Source organism: Mixophyes fleayi, chromosome 11 (assembly GCF_038048845.1).
Source record: "Mixophyes fleayi isolate aMixFle1 chromosome 11, aMixFle1.hap1, whole genome shotgun sequence".
NCBI lineage: Eukaryota > Metazoa > Chordata > Amphibia > Anura > Limnodynastidae > Mixophyes > Mixophyes fleayi.
In genome coordinates this window covers 72,379,320-72,402,108 of record NC_134412.1, presented here as the reverse complement: position 1 = coordinate 72,402,108, position 22,789 = coordinate 72,379,320, and the positions used below count along the sequence as shown (strand labels likewise).

Here is a 22,789-nt window from a genome sequence, read left to right as displayed (position 1 = left end):
ATTTTCATTGGCTCTATTATAAACGTCTGTAAAGCATCTTAAGTGGTTAAACTGTATAGATACCTCCCAGGCTCACATACAGCCTAGTGGGGCTATTTGCAATACTAACTAGGGCCATCTCATCCAGACAGATTTAAGGTATTCCCTTAATGCCATGCGCTTCGGAGTGATAGCCAGTGACTCGTTGCTACGCTGAACATAGCCTATAAACAGAAAGGGGAAGGGTATTACACTTTGTAATGGTGATTTGTGAGCAGGGCCGCCGAGAGGGGGAGGGGGGGGGAGCGGGTACAGTTTACTCTTGGGGTTCTTGGGAGCTGGAAGAAAGAATAAATAAAAATAAAAAATACTCACGTGATCGCGCGGCGCCGTGTCCCTCCTCTCCTCCATTCACACTGACTGCCGGGCGTGACGTCATCAAGTCACGCCCGTCAGTCAGTGAGGAGCGCCGCAGCCAGCATGAAGAAAGAAGACAGAAGAGGAGACAGAAGAGCAGAAAAGAAAAGAAAGAAGTTGACAAAAGGTAAGTAAAGAAACGGAGAGGCAAGGGGAGGAAAACAGAGAGGGACAGTACTATAAAGAAAGGGGACAGAGAAACAGAGGAGGAAAAAAAAGTGGGCGAGAGGAACAGAGGAGGAATAAAAGGAGAGAGCCACAGGGGAATAAAAAAAAATTGGGGAGAGAGGAACAGAGGAGGAAAAAAAAGTGGGAGAGAGGAACAGAGGAGGAAAAAAAAGTGGGAGAGAGGAACAGAGGAGGAAAAAAAGTGGGAGAGAGGAACAGAGGAGGAATAAAAGGAGAGAGCCACAGGGGAATAAAAAAAAATTGGGGAGAGAGGAACAGAGGAGGAAAAAAAAGTGGGAGAGAGGAACAGAGGAGGAAAAAAAGTGGGAGAGAGGAACAGAGGATGAAAAAAAGTGGGAGAGAGGAACAGAGGAGGAAAAAAAAGTGGGAGAGAGGAACAGAGGAGGAAAAAAAGTGGGAGAGAGGAACAGAGGATGAAAAAAAGTGGGAGAGAGGAACAGAGGAGGAAAAAAAAGTGGGAGAGAGGAACAGAGGATGAAAAAAAGTGGGAGAGAGGAACAGAGGAGGAAAAAAAGTGGGAGAGAGGAACAGAGGATGAAAAAAAGTGGGAGAGAGGAACAGAGGAGGAATAAAAGGAGAGAGCCACAGGGGAATAAAAAAAAATTGGGGAGAGAGGAACAGAGGAGGAAAAAAAAGTGGGAGAGAGGAACAGAGGAGGAAAAAAAGTGGGCGAGAGGAACAGAGGAGGAAAAAAAAAGTGGGAGAGAGGAACAGAGGAGGAAAAAAAGTGGTAGAGAGGAATAGAGGATGAAAAAAAGTGGGAGAGAGGAACAGAGGAGGAAAAAAAAGTGGGAGAGGAACAGAGGAGGAAAAAAAGTGGGAGAGAGGAACAGAGGAGGAAAAAAAAGTGGGAGAGGAACAGAGGAGGAAAAAAAGTGGGAGAGAGCAACAGAGGAGGAAAAAAAGTGGGAGAGAGGAATAAAAAAAGTGGGAGAGAGGCACAAAGTAAAAAAGAAGGGGGAAAAGCAGCATGGAGGTCGCAGTGTGAGCATAAGGGGGTACAGTGTAGTTGTGATGAAGGGGCACAATATTGTGTGTGTGATGGCACAGGGGGCTTGTTGCAATGTAGTGTGTGTGAGGTAGGTGGCAGCTAATTAATGGGCGCTATTTTGTTTGTAGGGTGATGGTGAGGCAATTTAATAGTAGGGACTATTAATTTAAGATGGGGTGGTTTGGGGGCTATTGAATCTTGGGGTGAGTTTAGGGAGAATGAGGTCTATTTATTAAATGTGACTATGAATTATTTAATGGCAGTGATGGTTGCGGGAAATAGGTATTGCTGGGGCTATTTGCAGGAAGGGAAATAGGTTTATTTATTAAATGTGAATAGTATTATTTTAAATGTTGGGGCTGGAGGAAGGCCTAATTATTAATCGTGGGTGCTATTGATTTAACGCCGGGGCTGGCTGTAATTTTCTAAATGTAGCCATTTTTTTTTCAAAATAGGTCCTTCAACATTTCTGGATCCAGACAAGCCACAACTAAAGAAACCAGCAGCCACAGGTGGAGAAAGTGAGAAGAACAGGTAGGAGAGAGCAGCACAGTGTGTGAAATGTTGTGATTCTAGTAGGGACAATACCAATTTTTGGTGAATGTTGTGCCCAATGTAAGGTGTAGGCCAAGACTGAACTGTTTGTGTACACACTGCATTGTTTGTATACTACACTGTGGTGGTAGATGTCCTGAAAGAATTGAGAGCCTAGTGGTTTTTATGTTAGCCACGCCCCAATGGCACGTTTGTCACGCCCCCAAAATTTTTGCACCACCGTTTGGCTAGCCACGCCCCTGAATGTATGACCATACACCTAAATTCTTGGGGCTTACTTGACTATGAGGGGGGCCCCATGAATTTGTTGTACCCGGGCCCTGAATTCTTCTTGGCAGCCCTGTTTGTGAGGCTGGATGGCCTTTAGGGATTTCTGCCTCCATTGTAAAAAATTTGTTTCATATTAAAAATGCAACAGGAATTTGGCAGTGACCCAGACAACTGATTATCTGTAATGTACATTTTTGACAATAGGCCAAACACTGTACACTTCAGTTACAGAAGTTTGATATTGACCTAATAGTAGAACTTGTCTTGATGATAAAATACACTTATCTTATGAACAGCAAATCATAAGTCATAAAAGTTGTGTACAATTTCTATTTGGTCATCATTTTAGGAGGACACAGTTGTTTCTCTTATTTTACAAATGTCATTTTGTTGCTTATAGTTAATATTTTGTGTGGATAAAGTTTTGTACAAAAGTCCAAAGCTGCCGACAGAAGAATTAGTGTAACGGTTTGGAAACCAGCAGACGCGCGATTGACATAATTAGTTGTACTGCAAACGATTGTCATAAACTGTCCAAAGCAAACTCCATTGGGCAGAAAACAAGATAGGCCAATAGCCCCATCAATCAGTGTGAAAGATAGTAATTGATAAGTACACGTGGGGTAGTTTATTCCAACATCTTAAACACACGTGGCTTAATTACTGGCAGATCCTGTAGTTCGAAGAGCAGGCGGAATGAATAACCGGATTGTAACCTGGTCAGATTAATTTAGAACTTGTCTTTGCAATTAACCTGAGTCAGGCTAATTCAGTGAATGGAGCAACAGAAAAATCGCCAAAGAGATTAGCTGTAATGGCCAGGCTTGAAATTTACACCCTCGGATCAAGTATGTATGAAATTCAACAGAAGAAATAAACCTGCTCTCGCTTACATATAATATATGGCACCAGCTTCATAGCAGTATAAAATGTCCTATATGTATACAAAAACGGCAGTTGCTGTCAACGTTTGTCCTTTACACTGCATATCTGTGTGTACCTAGCAAAATGAAAACGTGGTATTGGTTCATATTTTGATCAAAACATTTAAGCCTGCATCCCTGCACCCATAAGAGTAAAAATAATTTTAAAATCAATGGAAGCTGAATGGAAAGAATGGTTACAGGAGGGCCAGGTGTTTTGGGGGTGGGTTTAGGAAAAACTTGGGAAAAATCCAGAAACTGTCAGGCTAGACCCCATGTTGATCTCCCATTAGCCGCTGTGCTAGAAAGCTGCCACAGGGACACAGAACGCTATATTTTAGGACATCCTGAACTATTGTCCATAGCACATTTAGGGTCACATATATCAACCACCACATAAAATGAAAAATAGTTTTCAATCCTTACCGCATTGATAAGGATTGAACTATTTCTCATATTTATGAAAAACCTACACAGGAACTGCTGTTCCTGTGAAGTGCAAAACTTACTCCTGCCTCTTCACTTCCATAGAAGTATGCGAACCAGAGGGGTCCTCTTCTCACTCATGTGCGCATGCGCCGACTAAAAACTTCGGGCATGCGCTCAATCATTCCTGCACTAAACAGTGGCAGAGAGAGCGGTGAGTGACAGGGAGGGATCATGTGATCCCTCCACACATGCGCTGTCCAGCTCTGCTCTTCGTAGCAGAGCTGACAGCACTGAAACTTTTCAATTATGATAATGTACGCCAGCTGAACATGCTAAAAAATTGATAATTTTTATTTATCAACCTTTAGTAAATAGCGATACTGAGCAGTGCCCAAACACTGTTATGGGGACTGCTCAGTAGAATGAAGAGCTCTGCAAAGCAGCAGATATCTACTGTGATGCAGTGATAGTAAATAAGGATTCTGAGGTTACGTTTTTGGGGATTGAACACTTTCATAAATAGGCCCCTTCGTCTGCAGTCCCACATAGAAAAGCTAGTCAAAAATATAGCACAAATGAACATCAGTAACTCAAAACAAATTTCCTTTCATATCTGGCTTGGAAATATCCCAACCGTGAGAATCCTCTGATCATTGAGTTGCAAAACAGTAATTAGACAATTTCTGCAGAAAGTGGAGACAAGTGAATGTGCCCATAGTCAGCGAATCACGTATAAGTATGAATAGTACACTCCCAGTAATTGTCCTTCATACCCGTCACAACACATTTTATGGATAAGTGAGAATTCTGTGTGAATCTATCCTGATACCATACGTATAATAAGTATAAACTCCTGGAGCCCATGGGACCAATCTGAGAGAAACATCAGAATAACTATCTATATGAATGAATAAGAGACAAAACAAAGCCTACTGGAATACAAGATAAAAGTTAATTTCCAATGTGGACGGGTAAGACCAGATATAAGAGAAAGCGGATTGTTGTGAAGGGGATAGGAGTCCCTAACTTTACTTAGATTTGGAGGACCCCTCTGAGTTAAGCCCCCTGCATCCCCAAATAATTACACTCCGCCAGCTGCTGCATTAGGTTTTTGAGTGTCAACCAAAGACGCATCAAATGCAGCCATTTAATCTGTGTACCAAGCTGCGCCCACCCCTGCTCCAGCACACAGGGTCATCACATATGTTGGATCTGCACTGTACATTCTGTTTAAAAGACACTCAAAAATGGTCTCTTTGTCCTACTAGTCAGGATATGAGGAGGATTTAGGAGAAGATGCATATTCCAGACTTGAAAGCTTCCACCTTTTATCCTACCACACTTCTGGCACGCTCCAGCTCACTGGTCTCGCCCACTTACTACATCAATTATTCTATTTCTTCCTTGAAGGACAAGTAAACCAAAAATTCAAAATCGCTCATGTAAAAGAGCCACTTAGCAACGTTCAAAAATTATATATGCAAAGGTTACAGGAACTCTGTACTGCAAATATGTGAGATAAGGTTAGGTCTAGACTTCCTGTCTGTATCTTCAGTCAAGCACATCTACAGAACAGGCTGTTTGCAGACTAAGTTTTAGCACAAAATTCTTCAGCTACCCCGCCGTAATTTGGACGGCCAATTTAGATAGAATGTGCACTACGTGAGTGAGGGCTGTTAACCTGTTATGGCCCAGAGCAGGATTGATCACATATCAGGCAGCACGGTGGCTTAGTGGTTTGCACTGGCATCACAAGTTCGATTCTCTGCCATGCCCTTATCTGTATGGAGTTTGTATGTTCTCCCCGTACTGGTAGGTTAATTGGCTGCTATTATATTGACCCTAGTCTCTGTGTGTGTATGTTAGGGAATGTAGACTGTAAGCTCCAATGGGGCAGGGTCTGATGTGGGTGAGTTCTCTGTACAGCGCTGCGGAATTAGTGGCGCTATATAAATAGCCGATGATGATATTAGCATTGGTGGTATGTCCAGACAGGAGATACCATGATCATCCATTATGTGGTGTCTGGCACACTAACTGCGCTGTAAATCGCATTACTGAGCGCACCGCAGTGACCAAACTGGGTGCAGCTCTGGTTACGGAGCTCTCATGCCTGTATTTGGACACCTTTATTTCGAAGTGTCAATATTTTTCCATTTCCACCAGTACTTTATATCGTCACAAGGCTAAACACACATCAGCCACAACATTAAAACCACCTGCCTAATACTGTGTAGGTCCCCCTCGTGCCACCAAAACAGCTGTGACCCATAGAGGCATGGACTCCACAACACCACTGAAGGTGTCCTGTGGTATCTGGCACTAAGACACTAAGAGCAGATCCTTTAAGGCTTCGGTGGCAGGGAGCATTATCCTGCTGAAAGAGGCCACAGACATCGGGGAATACCATGAGTGTACTTGGTCTGCAGGAATGTTTAGGTAGGTGGTCCGTGTGAAAGTAACCTGCACATGAATGCCAGGAACCAAGGTTTCCCAGCAGTACATTGCCCAGAGCATCACACTGTCTCCATCGCCTTATTAGAACAGGATTCACATTATCCTACTATATCCTTTACTCTCAATTCTCACACATTATTATTTGTAGAGAATAAAGATAAAGTGAAAACAAAACAGTTATAAATATTCACTTAAGACATTTGGGTGATATATACTAGAGCCTGTGTCTCCGTGAGCAATAACTGATGCTAAAGGCTTAGCTATATACCCTGCATGGTGTATATATGGTGGAGCTGACGCGTTCCTCCACAGCTAACTTTGTAGCTGCAGCTTCCCAGGCATCCGTTATACATTCTGGCAGAGTTACTTAGGAGGGTGGTACTTTACCTTGTAGCAGCTAAAAGCCACAGCTTGGGAGACTGGATAAGCAAGTGCTTCATAAGGCTGCAGTTTAGTGAAGACATACACAGGGGTAGCCCACTGATGGAGTGGAATTTCTTAGTCCCATTTAAAGCCGGACTAACCATTACCATGTATATCACTAAGCTTCTCCCTACCCCAGTTGGAAGCCCCAAGTGCCGCTCGTTTTGACCTAAAAAGTGTAAGTGGGAGGGCCAATCGATAAATCGTGGTTTGTGATTGGTCCTCCTGCACACACATCTCACTGTCATCATTTTAAAGAGGTGAACTGAATTCGGCAGTTCTATATATTCGTGAACCAGAGGAACTCTGGGAAAACCAGCTGCATTGAGGGCTCCTGCTAGGGTAGGGAGAAGTTAAGTAAGATCGATCCAGTAAGTTTTTTTTGTTTTTCTAAAGAGGATTTGAGACAAATTCAAGTAAGACAGCACACGTCTGTATTCAGGGTCTTTCTCCAGGACAACTTCCATCAGCGCATGGAGCGGAGGACTGCCCTGCTCCCCTCACATTAGTTATACATGCAACTCTCTGGTCAGTACAAGAGTTTAGAGATCAAGTGAACACTCAGCAAGTTTGCAAAAAAAATAATAATCCAAAAGATAGTCGACCCTATTTGTTATTTTGTTTTTTTATATAAATACATGTTCGTAACATGTTCTATACACAATAATACAGCCTTGTTCTTACAGACAGATCCCGCCAGAGTTTCTATTGTGATAAACAGGACAGCCTGAAGTTCCAAATGATGGGGGTACATTTAATTGTGTCAAATACTTAATATATAACTGGTTACTGACATTTAGGGGCACATTCAATTCTCCACGGTTTCCATTGCGGAAAAACTATTACCGGTATTACGGTAGTAGTAAGCCGGATTTCAGCTCGCAGCTCCGAGCCGCGAGCTGAAATCCAGCGGGAAAAAGTACCATAATACCGGTATTTACGCGCACTATTACCGCAATGACGGTAATAGTGCGCGCGGCGCGTTGCTTTCGGCAGTAATGCCAAGAACTGAATATGCCCCGTAGAATTCCTTAGTCTGTTACTTACAGATGGAAAACCCCAAACCGTCCGCACACCATGACAATAACCAGAGTGGTTTAACTGTATTGCAACTCTGTACAACCCTTAGGTACTAAAATATTCATCATTGTGCTTCCTCTTCATATCCTGCACCCCGTTCTCATCGCGTCGGTTACATGAGCTGTAATCTGGGCTACAGGATATGTATTGTAATATAGTTCTATAAAATCTCTTGTACACATTTTTAAGTGGGCAGGTTTTCCACGCCAAGTGGCAGCAGCAGTACAATGGCTGGTACCAGGTGTCTCTTATTCCGCTGCACGGAACGTTCTGTGAGATACTCGGAGAACGCCAGCCAGGGACGGCGTCCAGCAGACGAAGAGTTATTGGTACAATCGCTGCATGTTTACTCATCGTCTGAGAATTCTAGATCCTGCACAATATCTTCCTCTCCCTTGGCTAGTTCGTTTAGGTCGGCCTGCGAGAGGCGCTGCTCCCCCTTCTTCATCTTCGGGTTCTTTTTCTTGTGGGCTTTAACTTCTCCCCCCACCTCCTCGTCTTCATCCTGCGATTCCCCTGTGGGCGGAAGAGCAAATATAAATTCTGCTTTATCAGGAAGGAACAAGCCGGCCGAGGGTGGCTCATCACTAATTAATCTCGGCGCTCATTAATTTATCGCTGCTTGCTGCAGCATCCAGATAGAGAGGGCAGTAGCGCAAGCCAGGCTTTGCAGCCAGATGCACAGTGTCTAAAGGAGAGACACCTTCTTACCCGGCTTTGGAAGTCGCTCTTATACATAATGAATATGGTATATGGCCTGGTTTGTAGAATATAGGAATGTTCAATGCCAAATTAAATAAAACAGGGGAGAATAATAAAATCAGGAGGTGTCAAAACTAAAAAAAAATATAACGTGATATCATTTTTTCTTTAAAAAAAAAAGCATGCACTGTAAAAGCTCTCTCGGAGCTACAGTGTTACTGGTACGGAAACATTAATCAGTATATCACTTCCAAAAATGTTCAGAATATTTCTTTAGCAATATATGTTCAATATCGAGGACCAATTTGATGGTCAAAAGAATAAATAAAAAAAAAATTACAATATATATATATATATATATATATATATATATATATATATATATATATATATATATATATAACAGAAACGAAGTCGTAAATCAATGAAAGATTCCCCCATGCCTCCATTATAGGTGTCCAGGATCTGGCAGTAATCTCTGGGTGTACGAGGATAAGGCTATGTAAATGTGCCGTGGGGGGGGGGGAGGAGCTGTAGTGCACCGTGCCTGCCAGAACTCAGCTCTCCCTGTATCTGGTGATTAATGACACAGGGCCTGCGATAAAGCGTTCTGTCCCACACTGCCTCCACAGCTCATTACCGACCAGCTGTACTAGATTAACCCCTTAAGGCCTGGTTCCCGCTACGTCCCTAGCCTCAAAAACATTCTTAGTAGAAAGAAAGAACATTTCAGGCTTTTTTTTCTAACAGCTTTTCACACAACTACAAGTAAACAAACTCCACCGAACACTGTTCACCTCTGCAGCGTTGTATGACGTGACTTCTCCAGGTAGCTGGTGCACAATGAATTGGCTGTAAAAGGTGTACACCAGTGATAGGAAACCTGATGCACTTTCAGGGGCTGCGTGGTGCAGCTCGCTAACCTTTACATGGGCCGAAAATTACCTTTAATGTCAGTAATAAGTTAAAACAATACATATAATCACAGAAAGACACCGATCTGTAAAAACATATCAGCAGGTCTGTTAAACAAGTGTAGGGGGTCGCAGGCGGAGTCTCGGAGGGCCGTCTGTTGCCCATCACTGGTGTGCACAGTATTATACAGACACTTACCATCCAAACCACTGCTCTCATCATCTTCCACCTCATACTCGCCCTCCTCTCCCTCGCTGCTGCTTAGCTCAGAACCTTCGTCGGATGACTCGTCCTTTCTTTTGTTTGGTTTCGGCTTTCCTGTAGAAACAGACAGTCCATTGATTAAGTTTAGTGTGTTCCTCCTAACAAACATTAAACTAGGTCTCTGCCAGAGGTAATGGCAGTATATGTCAATATTAGGCATTTTGGTTGTACGAGAGGCGGGCGCGAGATGAGAACGTGGGCGCGAGAGAAATAAAGCAAGAGAATTTTGTTTTACGATTAGGGACCCTTTAAGCACAGATAAATCAATCTTAATATGACTTATGCATCAGTGAGGAAGCAGATATGTGACCTGTGGCTGCTTCCACTGATAACCACAGATCCACACAAGATTATTAGCATTACATATACATCCTATAAGAGACAGCGTTGCACATTAAGGAGATGGTAGGATTGGATGACTTCTCTCTATTCGGAATGGCTTTTTATCTCGATCACAGAATGCCACAGAAGAGCCAGAGATGGCGCTGTTGAGCAGTATTTTTTAAATAGGCTGTAAGGGGACCACCAAAACCACTTGTTGTATAGAACTTATCCAGGGTCATCAATAACTCTGGCGCAATATAAAAGGCTCATGTGATGTGTGTGTAACATTAGCACTGCAGGACATCAAACTGATGTAATGGCAGAACACACAGCATTGCAGTTTGTGTTCCTTGCACACAGCGCTCTGTACAGGGTACCCAGATGTTGCACACTATCAGTATGTGTTATGTTTGCAGTGTCCTGACAGGAACATGAATCCATCAGGGTGCGAACACTAACTCTGAAGCCAGAAAGTGGCTGAATGTGAGTATAATACAATGAAACGCTCCGGAGACCAGAACAGAGCCTTGAAATAAAAAGCAGAGAAGGAAAGTGGTTATATACACAAATATATTATACAAACACGTTCACGTCTCCATTTTGGAAGGAAAAACCCAAAAAGTCCAACCGCCACCAGGTAATATGAGGAAAGCGAGCAGGGTTTAATGAGAGAAAGCAGCGAGCAGATAAACCCACAGAGCCCCCGCTGCACTTCTGGATGTGACTGTGGGCAGAGTAAGGAGCCAGGTCTCCAGCGTCCATTAGAGGGCCGTCAGTAAGCGCTCGCACGGTGCTCATTAGAGAGGCTCTCACGGATACTCCAGCTGCCTACTCCTCTCGGCTAATTACCTGACAAGGAGTCATTCCGGCCCTGCTGGAGGAGCCACTAATAAGCCCTGGCAGCACGGAGCGCACGGCCACAGGCTGGTACCTCAACTGCTACAGCGGGAGGTGCGTTATATGAACAAGAAATGGATGGATTTCTCCATGTTGTACATCTGGATTTATAATGTCTGCTATTTCTATCAAAGAGGGTAGATCGTTTTCCCACAACCTTACATGTGGGTCCAGCACACACAATGTAATCTACCGTATTACGGTATAGCGGTCATGGAAGCAGCCATGTTTGGTTAAAAAAGAAAAAAGAAATAAACACACCATAAAAAGTGAAAAAGTGGTTACAAATTCTAGAGGCACAAAGCGCCTCAGTGGTGCCTAAGTGGTAAGAGAAAATCAATCAATAAAAAAGTAAAAAAATTACATGCGGTTGGGTGTCCAAATTAATCCCCCGGCCTATTCACAGTCACCCCTCTACACACTCTATAGCACAATGTATCCAATATTAGCTGAAACCAACGGAAGGGGGGCGGGGGGGGGGGGGAGGGGCAACTACTTCAAGCTGGCTGTTCCAGGGGGCATGGTGCCACCCCCTTATCATAAGGCCAACGCCAGCCAGTTTCATTTGCACAGCGCAAATAGAATACAGCTCATGCTCCCCAAGCAAACAGTATGAAGAGTTCTCTCTACTAGAGCATCTCCATAAAGAACAATTGTAGGTTTATTTTAATTGTATTTATATATTTTACAGACACATCAGGTGAAAAGGTAAAATAAAATGTGTCCAATAGGTGCACTTATACATCTTTTCTTTATTTCCACTGTATTGATACTACATATTGCCTATTTTACAACTTTTAGGGCACGTGCATGAAAGTGTGGATAGAGGAGAGGCGAGATCTCACATATCACTGATCTCTACAGAAGGACAATGGAGCAGTGCACTTTACAGACGACGAAACACGACAGGGGAAAGATTAATGTGCACTAATACACTCCGTGGCTGTTCCGTCACCTGATGTGCACTACACAGACGTAATGATCCCACGGTGAGCCTCAATCTTACCGCTCTTCACCCGTCAAAAACTAGACGGATTTAATTAACACTCGTGTGCACAGGTTACATTTTTTTTGATACAACTTGTAAACATTCTGGCTAACATTTACTCAAACTCTATTATTTGTCAACTTCACGGCCGAAGCTTCAGGAGAGAGTAAACCTGGTAACACAATACTTATTACATTTGGTTAACAACGAGTCTGTGCCAATTCAGACGACCGCAACTCTCAGCCATTGTTTATCTACGAATAAAGGGGCAACAACCAGGTCTCTGGCCAAGATGCCTCTTGCTGTAGTAATTCCCCAATGAGATTCTCACCTCTCAGGTATTGAAAACGTATGTATAATAAACTAACCCATCATCTCTCAGACATATATGCTCCAAATTACATCTCATCCCCCTAAGGTACCATAAGCTACAGAGGGCAGGTCCACCTGCGGTCACAGGGGCCTGTGCAGGACTCTCAGACAGAATTAACACCACATTTCTGGCAAGGAGCGGAGGATGGCGTGCATGGGGGCCGCGATGTAGTCATCACGGAAGTCCCAGCTCTAAAACTGTCCCACCAGATGGGAGGAGAGGACCCCCTCGACCACTCTGGAGAAAAACGTCAGGAAACTGAAGGAAGACAAAGCTTTTCCGAACAGGAGGGAAAAGCAGCTAAACTGCGCAGCCTATTAGTAGAAATCCTAAACTGAACAGCGCAGGGAGAGGTGAAGGACCTCACCAAGTTAACACAGGCGACCTGCAAAGAAGATCAGATATCCTGACAGTGAGAAGTATGACCTAGAAATCCTGTAACATTCCCAAAAAAGACCACATGTAGCGACCACAGGAAAACTAAAGTACAGACCACACTGTAATATAAAAAGAGACAAGATAAAAGGGTGCAATATACAGGAGTAAGAGACCTGAGAGAGAAAGTAATAGAGAGAACACAAGAGGTTTGGGTGGTATCCAAAGATTGCTGGGTGCCAAGCAGGATATCTTGATTTCATCAAAGGGAGGAGTTATGAAGGCGTAAGGCACATAGTGGTCGCTGCCACCACTTTCTGTGCTGGAGGAACAACCCCAAGAGCCTAGTCATGTGTGTATATAAGTTGATTGAACAGACCAAGTATCTATACACTAGCAGTGAAGAGGTTAATGTGGGGTTTCCCGTTCCATTCCTGAAGGACACGAGCGTTCTGCCTTGATAGACATTGTGCAGCGAGGTCAGCTGGAAGCTCCATTCTCACAGCTGTACATATACACACTACTTCGTTTTGTGCGCTGACATGAGAAGATAAACAAGATAAAATGTGGTTCGTTGATTAATGTTTACCTGTTGCCAACACACGCGGGAGGCACCTACTTTATGGGCTTTATTCCGCCTATCCACTCACTAGGAACATCTGAGGTAACGCACTACCTTCTAGTGAATGGGCAGGCTTCATTCTTATGAATATTGGCTCAGTTCTCATAATGGCTGCCCCCCCCCCCCCTATAAGTAAGCCAGAGGGACACTCTAAAGAAACTTAGAAGACAGGAACAGAACGTGGCAGCAACAAATATCCGACTGGCCAATCCGGGCAGTCGTTGCTGTACCTCGCACCTCTTGTTTTGTCGGTTTCCTGCTTATATGACAGAGTAGATCTTTTCATTAAAGAGCAGTGACAGCTCTTAGCCAGGTTTCATATAGCGGCATTATGTTCATTGGTGGCTTAACTGCTTACCAAATTAGAGCCCAAAAGCTGAATACAATAATAAGTATAAAAGAATACGCAGTCCAAACGGCTTTGCTTTAGGGCTAATTAAAGACTCATCAACCCCAGATAGTGAGGACATTGTAGCGGCAATTACCAGCGGGTTTTAGAAAATTGGCTAATGTTTTCGCGTTTCATGGCCCTTCTGCCAAAAACCAAGTGTTTTCCCATCAATACTGCAAGGACGGGAGGGGGTGGTCCACAAAGACATTCTTATACACTTAACTATTTCCCTGCAATACAGAGAGCGTAATGATTGTATTAGCAGCACTAAAGTGGTTAAACAGGCCACATGTGTAAGAAAATCCATCTCATCTTGCTATGACATACCTCACCACTGGAGGGCGCTAGCAAAGTAGAGCAGCCTTTAATTACCTTTCAGTGACAATCCACCCTCGCCACTCTCTGAATCGCTGTCAGAGTCAAACAGGTCTTTGAATTCTCTCTTATCTTCTTCCTTCTTATCCAGACTCTTCCTCTTGATCTCTGGGAGATTTAAATCCTCCATCTACAGAAAGGAATAAAATGGTACGGTTAATGGCATAGAAGACTATTTTACTCTCATCGCTTCCCTTACATGTCACAGGTCAAATAACTTTAGTTCTGATCCTAAAACTTCTTCATCAGAGAACATTCAAATTTAAACACTGCAACGATTAACGCCACAGTCAATGAACTCAGGTTTCCAAATCAACCCTAGCAATTGTCAAAATTTGAAAAAAGTAATCTCTCCGGGCTCTGGAAAATTTATACCAATAGGCGCAGGATTGATGTGAAAACAATGGTCTACAATTTCAAACATCAAGTTCTGTCCAAGCCGTGAAAACTTTTACATACGTCTGCTAATGACGCAAGTGCTTTAACATATGCGTACGTAAGCTGCTGGCTTCTTCTAATTATTTTCGACATAATGATAACATACTAATAACGTTTAAGAGGTAATCTGCTAATCATAAAACAGTCCATCAGAAGCTGCTGATTCCGTCCTGCTAGTTTGTTCTGGGTGCGGAAAACTACTTTCTAAATTAGATTATGTAATCTCTCGAAACACAAATGGGGGACTTATAAGTAGCTGCCCCCGCTCCCCTGTCAGATCGTTTCTAGCACTCGTTAATAACCAGACGATAATGAGATAACAGGAAGCCTGCGAGAGACTCCCAAGCCGGCATCTTTTATTTCCTCTATTTCATTTTTTTCCCCTCTTATTGAAGTTGCTGAGCCCTCTGCTCGTTAATCTGCTGCTCCTAATGAAGGAGCTAACGACTGCTGCCACCCTTCCACAGCGGCATCATTAGAGGCTGTTAGAAGCTCCAGGAAAAATGCTTAGCACTGTAATTATTAGCACGGACGAGAGCTGAAAAGCTCTCACACACACACTCACCTACGCACAGACGTGTACAGACACAGCAGACAGCCATCACAGTTACCTACAGCAGGCTCGCTCTTGTAAACAGACAGGAAGACTTGCCCCAATTTCACTCAACCCAGGGGCTCATTAACTCGTTACATTTCTGTTACATAAGACCCAAATTCAGAGCGTGGTGATGTCAATGATCTGAAAAAGGTATCAGCTTTTCTATATGTTCAGTGGCCACAACGTAAGAAGGAAATAATACATACATTTACAATGGTAAATATCGACTGTACATTGCACCACTATTATATAATAAAGAACAGGAAAATAAGCCGAGGTGTAAAATCCCTAAATACACCATCTAATGTCATAGCCCAGGCTCTTAAAGGCAGTGTGGTCTTCTATATTCTAAAATAAAATGTCACGTTAATGATTTACGGTTTGTGTGTAATCACCGTATGTGCAGGTCCACACAGCAGTCAGTACCACCTGAGGCTATATCACAACAGGCGCTCTGACACAGAGCTATAAACAATGCCTGGTCATTATATTTACTTGTCACTGTATTGCTATACAATACGTGGTACTAAGTAATGCTGACTGAGGGGTGGGGGGAGCTTCAATGATAGCAAGTAGCAGGGGCGCACGGAGGATTTGTCAGGGGGAGGGGGGGTTTTCTCCGCCCCCGGAAAAAAATAAAATCTAGAGACCTGCCGCGCATGCGCAGCAGCGGCGTTTCGGCTGCACTGTAGTATACAGCAGCCGCGGCGCTGTCAAAGAAGCGTCCGCGGCGGTGCTGTATAACAATACAGCACCGCCGCGGACGCTTCTTAGACAGCGCTGCGGCTGCTGTATACTACAGTAGGGCACTTGTAGGGCACTTTTTAGCGGAGGGAGGGGGGGGGGGGTCTGGAGACCCAGAAACCCCCTCTGCGTGCGCCACTGAGTAGAGATATGTACTGCAATAATGAAGTAATACGTATGCAGATGTGTGTACCGATGTTATGTCTAGGAAATAGATAAAATGCCACATGATTCTGAGGATAGTGGCATTCTAAACACAAGATATTTGTGATTCCTTATAGTAAAGTGTGAAAGTATTGATGTCGCACCATAGCCGACCATATCACTGGTATCCTACAGCAACGGGCACTGCATCGCCACTCTCCCACAGAGAGGCTGACAGGTTACTGGCGATGCTGGTTTACCCACCCCTCATTTCTGAGCAGGCCTAGGGGCTGGTGCATGTTCTGGGGCCTCTGGAGCAGGATCATCCTACGCCATCTTCATATTTGGTAAGGGGCCTGGCGGCAGAATGCTCTGCCCCTGACCCCAGATTGCCTCCTCAGACCCAGCTCTTGGTATCTTGCTGGGAATCCAGACAATGTGTTGCCCGGCTGTGTACAGGGGTGGAATGTTGTAGATCACTCTGTAATGTGCAGTCCCCGCTTCCACAAGCCGCAGTGAACAGGCAGCATGCACAAGTAACGAGAGGGACAGGTGAAGGACCATGGAGAACTATTACACTATTTCTCACAGGTGGAGATCCCCTTCAATAAGTAATGTGGTAGTGCACAGGTACTTCACCTTGCTCCCAGTCTCAGATGTAGGCACCCTGTTGCTAGGACGTGGAAGGGAATGATGGGAACCAGTAGTTCCATAAGTCCGCCCTTTAGTTGCTGACGTATTTTGAGCGTACAGAACCTGAAGCCCGCACCTGCAGTATATTTTACAAGCAGTGTATAGAACGCACAGACTTTCCCTGCTATGGGTGAAGATAAAGTGGCAGGATTGTTGAGGCCAGTGATGGGCATGGGCAACAAAGGGTTACAGTAAAACATGACTAAAATGTATAAAAATATGCGATACCCTCAGAAACCTGTGTTACTATGCTGTGTGCACATCCCATAGAAACGCAATTTAAGTGGGAGATATGAACAGTGTTTTTATTAATAGACATGTTTTTCTCGCATGTTTCCGCTCCTCTCCCCGAGCGCTTGCAGTACCCACACAATCTGCTCAGCACGTACATACAGCACTTCCAGGAGAACGGGGACCCAGGGAGGACAGAACACTTGATATGGAGCTGATCCGATACATCTCTCTCTCATTATTATGCAGCATTGAGGCAATAATTACAGTATGCTGTAACTATCCAACTGCATCAATTAGGGGCTTTCATAGTTCACAAAGATTGGGTACATCCTCTCATCACCTATTGTAGTGGTTGTCATGAATGCAGTAGAATCTACTGTATCAAACCATCGCTGTCCCCTAAAATGTGTGGAGACAGCCATTTGTTGCATCGATCAAATATTCATGAGAATGCATCCTATTGATGCATTAGGAATTGTGGTATTCCAATACTGTCACAAGTCCCTAGTTAATTGTACAAAACTTCAACACTAGACCCTAATGAATTGATAGGCCGACTGTTTATGACCATTGGCACAGCCCACAAGCTGGCAATCTGCATGGTGTGAAATGTGGCAGATGCACCTTAAAAGGACCACCGAAAGCCACTTAGTATGTATGTATTTAAAAAATCTCTATCTCCAACTGAAGTACCTGGCATTGCCCGTGTTTATATTATTATTATTTTAAGTTAAGTTATCAATGAGTTGGGTGTAACGGTCAAAATCTTAACAATAATTAGCAACTAAGATGTTATCCAAATCCATCCAGTGGAAGGGCCAGAACAGGCTCTCTGGGACAAAGTTCAGTTCCAACGTATAGCGACGGGAGGTCCAACCTAAATCCCGGCCAGGATCCCAATCGGTGCAGTCACCTGAGCTGCTGTGACATCACTGCCCCTGTGTTCGACTCCAATACTCCCCGCACACATTCCTATTGATTGACACTATATTGCTACCATTGCTGTTATACAACATCCAGAAGTATCAAATATGTCAAATTGATATCTTCCAAGCCTGCATGTCTGTTTCTACTGCTTACTATATAAACAGCAAGTTACATCTGCAGACTAATATTAAGTGCGGCACTAGATAAAAATAAAGGAAAATAGAAACAAAAATAAACACAAAGAAGCATTTTGTATCTATTCTCCTTGGCCAATGGCATCCAAAAACTATAGTAGAAAGAGGAGACAGGTTTCTCTTCTCTGCAGAAGACAGACACTGCAGGAGAGACAAGGGCTATATACTGTCTATCAGACCGTGCACATAACACACTGACACAGACTGGGGTTATATTTGCAATTATTTGTATATCCACTAATGTTGTCAGTCTTGTTTGGGAAACTTTTGATATTATGGCTGCTATAGGCAGACTATAGAAGAAAGCCAGACAACTTCCAGTATACCTAAGAATCTACAGGTTGTCTATCTCCCGGTCAAATGCCCACCTACCAATGAGCTTTACCTCTAAACTCATAGCAACTCAGAGATACAACTAGGCATGGGAGGATTTCAAACACTCATCCCTGGATTACGAACAGTCAGTCATTCCACTTTTCTGCTTCTAACAGACCAACATTAGTCTTGCAGCTACAATCTGCTCTCACATATCCATTCAACAAGGGTACACAGTCTAGTGCATGCTGGGTGCTGTAGTCCATGCTCAGCTTAGTAACAGCTGATATTTCCCACCTCCGCCAAGTTTCCCTGGCCCTAGTGGAAATGTTCAGTGAATGCAGAGAGGCACACTGCCGCCTCCTGGCCATCCAAGGCACACTAAAACGGAGCCAGGGTTTATACTCCTTTAATCCCTTGAGCCGTCAGCTCCTGCAATGGATTAGCATTATGTAAATAAGCATTTAAATCCCATGGCAGAGTCATGTAGGGGCTCTAGTCCAGCTCTGTACTCTTCAGAGAGCGACGTATCCTGTATGGGACAGTTATCCCTTCTCACACGCTGCTGCCTTACAGCCGCACAGTGAGGACCCCAGACTACCAAACCTCACAGCATTTCCAGAGTCATCTAGTCTGCAAATTAAACAGATTTGAAAACATCCACAATGACTCCCTCCTCTGTGTTTCTATCAGCAGACTTTGGTGGACGTATAAGAACCACTGAATGAAGTTTATAAACATTTAAAAAAAATATAAAAAAAAAAATATATATAGTTAACAAAACCTGAACAGAAAAAACGCATGATAGCATTAGAATGTGAAACAGAAGAGAGAGGACAACTCTCCAACAAAGATAAATTCAAGAACACTTCAATATTTTGTTTAACTGAAAACTGTTTTTTTGGGGGGGGGTGGGGGGCATTCAATTGACAGCGACGTTCGGCTGTTCACATTGCGGTAAGGAATCTCTGCTCATTTTTACATCGCACCCCATAGATGTTTCCACCATCAACATCCATGGGTCTCAGTGAATGTCTCCTTTAGTCTTTTTGATACAATATTTCTCACATCATCAGGTCTCTAAATGACCATTACTATGTGTAATACTTTGATAGCGCAGGCAGTCTGCCTTCTATGTTGTGGATATGCAAGGGTTAATGACTTTCTAAACCAATGTGGCTTTACAATCCTGCCATCTACACCATGATCAGGCAGCCATGTGTTTGGTGTCAATGTGCCGAATCTTACCCTCTCCTTGCCACTGATCTCCAGCTGAATCTCCTTCTCCCGAAGTTTCTTCCAGTTGGTGAAATATTTGGACAGCGGCGTACCCTCTTCCTTTATCTGCTTTTCCCATTTCAACTGACAACAGAAAAAAATAAATGTTATTAAAATAAATTGCCAAACTTAAAAGGCAACTTAGCTGGAAGTATTCAGTGCACCCAACTTTATATTCTCCACCATAGATATAGCCTGAAAAGTGTATTCGTTCAATTATTTGTCCCACCGTCCTCACTAAAACACTTGTCTTGTAAAAGACAACAGGGAGTTTTCTTAAACTTATCAATTTAAACTATGACGGGAGATCTCTGCTGGTAGCAAGTTTCTCCATGTACCCCAGCACAGAAAAGCCTTTCTGTAAGTCTAATGTAAACCCACAGCAAGGAGCCACTCAGAGCTACCTATGGTAAAGCACATCAATATGGATTACAGTCTGTGAGCCAACAAGAGCACCTAAAATATCCATTATCTAAACATCTATAAAGGTGTGCAACCAATCGGAAGTTTCTAAAATGCTGAATAAACGCACAAATAAACAAGGCTTGTACTAAAGCTGCGCAGAGATCTTTCTATTACATTTCGCAGCAATAAGATAATATTTTCTGTTACGTACTGCATGTATCTAATCAACTAATGTTTGTAATTCTTGCTCTACTGCCAATCATGTGTGTCTACAGTACATTAACAGGTGCTCAACCAGCAGCTTGGGCCAAAATGCAATAGCAAACCTAGCCAAGTAGTTTTTGGTAAAGCAACACTACACGCTATACTGTGGGAGAAAAGCAGCATCATCTGAAGAAGATTAAAAGAAAGGTTTCTGGCTTGAATTAGGAGACTTATTGAACACATTACATTGGCAGGTGGAATAAATGTACATATCTCTATTAGTGCAACACACACACACACACACACACACACACACGTGTAATACATACATAGACACACACATATATGCTCACAGACACACACACAAACAAAATCTTCATTTAATTGTATGGTGCCACAATTCTCAGTCACTGCTCATGGGAGCTTTCTGGTAGGATGAAAGGGCAATGCTGTGACAACAGGAGCTAGTGGGAGGTGGTGCTGTATCTGGTAGAACATGAAGATGGAGCAGTATAAGTTGGGGGTAGGACAGGCTATAGTGAAGAGGTAGGTTTTGGAGTGGAGGTGGTACTGTATCTTGTATAGAGGGAGTAATATAGGCTATAGTGAAGAGGTGGGTTTTGGAGTGGAAATGGTTCTGTATCTGGTAGAACATGTAGATGGAGCAGTATAAGGTGGGGGTAGGACAGGCTATAGAGAAGAGGTAGGTTTTGGAGTGGAGGTGGTACTGTATCTGGTAGAACATGTAGATGGAGTAGTATAAGGTGGGGGTAGGACAGGCTATAAAGAAGAGGTAGGTTTTGGAGTGGAGGTGGTACTGTATCTGATAGAACATGTAGATGGAGTAGTATAAGGTGGGGGTAGGACAGGCTATAAAGAAGAGGTAGGTTTTGGAGTGGAGGTGGTACTGTATCTGGTAGAACATGTAGAGGGAGTAGTATAAGGTGGGGGTAGAACAGGCTATAGTGAAGAGGTGGGTTTTGGAGTGGAGGTGGTACTGTATCTGGTAGAACATGTAGATGGAGTAGTATAAGGTGGGGGTAGGACAGGCTATAGTGAAGAGGTGGGTTTTGGAGTGGAGGTGGTACTGTATCTGGTAGAACATGTAGAGGGAGTAGCATAAGGTGGGGGTAGGATAGGCTATAGTGAAGAGGTGGGTTTTGGAGTGGAAATGGTTCTGTATCTGGTAGAACATGTAGAGGGAGTAGTATCAGGTGGGGGTAGGACAGGCTTTAGAGAAGAGGTGGGTTTTGGAGTGGCGGTGGTACTGTGAGGAGTAGTTTAAGGTGGGGGTAGGACAGGTTATAGAGAAGAGATGGGTTTTGGGGTGGAGGTGGTACTGTATCTGGTAGAACATGTAGAGGGAGTAGTATAAGGTGGGGGTAGGACAGGCTATAGAGAAGAGGTAGGTTTTGGAGTGGAGGTGGTACTGTATCTGGTAGAACATGTAGATGGAGTAGTATAAGGTGGGGGTAGGACAGGCTATAGAGAAGAGGTGGGTTTTGGAGTGGAGGTGGTACTGTATCTGGTAGAACATGTAGATGGAGTAGTATAAGGTGGGGGTAGGACAGGCTATAGAGAAGAGGTAGGTTTTGGAGTGGAGGTGGTACTGTATCTGGTAGAACATGTAGAGGGAGTAGCATAAGGTGGGGGTAGGATAGGCTATAGTGAAGAGGTGGGTTTTGGAGTGGAAATGGTTCTGTATCTGGTAGAACATGTAGAGGGAGTAGTATCAGGTGGGGGTAGGACAGGCTATAGAGAAGAGGTGGGTTTTGGAGTGGAGGTGGTACTGTATCTGGTAGAACATATAGAGGAGTAGTATAAGGTGGGGGTAGGACAGGCTATAGTGAAGAGGTGGGTTTTGGAGTGGAGGTGGTACTGTATCTGGTAGAACATGTAGAGGGAGTAGTATAAGGTGGGGAAAGGACAGGCTATAGAGAAGAGGTGGGTTTTGGAGTGGAGGTGGTACTGTATCTGGTAGAACATGTAGAGGGAGTACAAGTTCTTTTGTACACTAAAAGCTGAGCTGTGTATGAGGCACAGATCTCCCCGTCTGCATCTTAACCGAAAGTAAGCAGACAGCTTGGATTCCATTCCCAGTGATGAGCATTTAATGTACTTTAACTGATATGCTCATGTTTTTAAAAGCTATGAAATAAAAGGTTTAACACTGTGAAGAGTCCCCCTTTTCTCTTCCTATGCAAATATATAGTCCTCTCTCTGGTAATCAGTAAAACGAATACGTCTGTGCATGCTGGATGCTTGTATCGTTCGTGTTCGTACACAAAGGTCAGGTGGTGTGAGAGAACATGACAGTGATTGGGATGTTCCACTGGTCCTCCTCTGACAACACAGTTGGAACCGCTAGACAATCTCGACACTTCCGTGCGATTTTTCTGTACTAATTAAGCCCTTCGAGAGCTCCGAGTCCCCAGTGTGATTATTCAATGTTACCCACAGGTGAGCTTGACGTCAACTGACAACTGGAAGCCCTAGGATTTCTGTAAGACCTTCGTGCGTGTGCCTACGCACTGCATGAGACATCGGAACAGAATAAGTAGAGTAAAAAACAAAACAAGGTTTTGAGAGAAATTAATGAGTGTAAATGTGAAATGCACAGGTGGATCTCCTCGTAGTAATGTTAACTAGGTGAAACCAACAGGAATAGAAAAGACC

The 22,789-nt window shown here is 43.6% G+C and overlaps 1 protein-coding gene and 1 long non-coding RNA gene across 2 annotated transcripts in view; one reads left to right on the top strand and one right to left on the bottom strand.

The window, feature by feature from the left end:
- The first annotated feature begins 360 nt into the window (after positions 1-360).
- Positions 361-12,166, top strand: LOC142107959 (uncharacterized). The gene is made up of 3 exons (XR_012680056.1): positions 361-523; positions 2,032-2,110; positions 11,617-12,166. It is a non-coding gene; the product is annotated as an uncharacterized LOC142107959 (long non-coding RNA).
- Positions 7,243-22,789, bottom strand: part of NOC2L (NOC2 like nucleolar associated transcriptional repressor) — a 48,897-nt gene continuing 33,350 nt past the window's right edge. Inside the window, exons 16-19 of the mRNA XM_075191627.1 lie at positions 19,475-19,588; positions 13,937-14,069; positions 9,529-9,648; positions 7,243-8,229 (exon numbers count right to left, since the gene is read on the bottom strand). Of these exons, the coding sequence (XP_075047728.1) occupies positions 8,060-8,229; positions 9,529-9,648; positions 13,937-14,069; positions 19,475-19,588 (537 nt within the window). The 3' untranslated portion in view covers positions 7,243-8,059. The remainder of the gene's footprint in view (positions 8,230-9,528; positions 9,649-13,936; positions 14,070-19,474; positions 19,589-22,789) is intronic.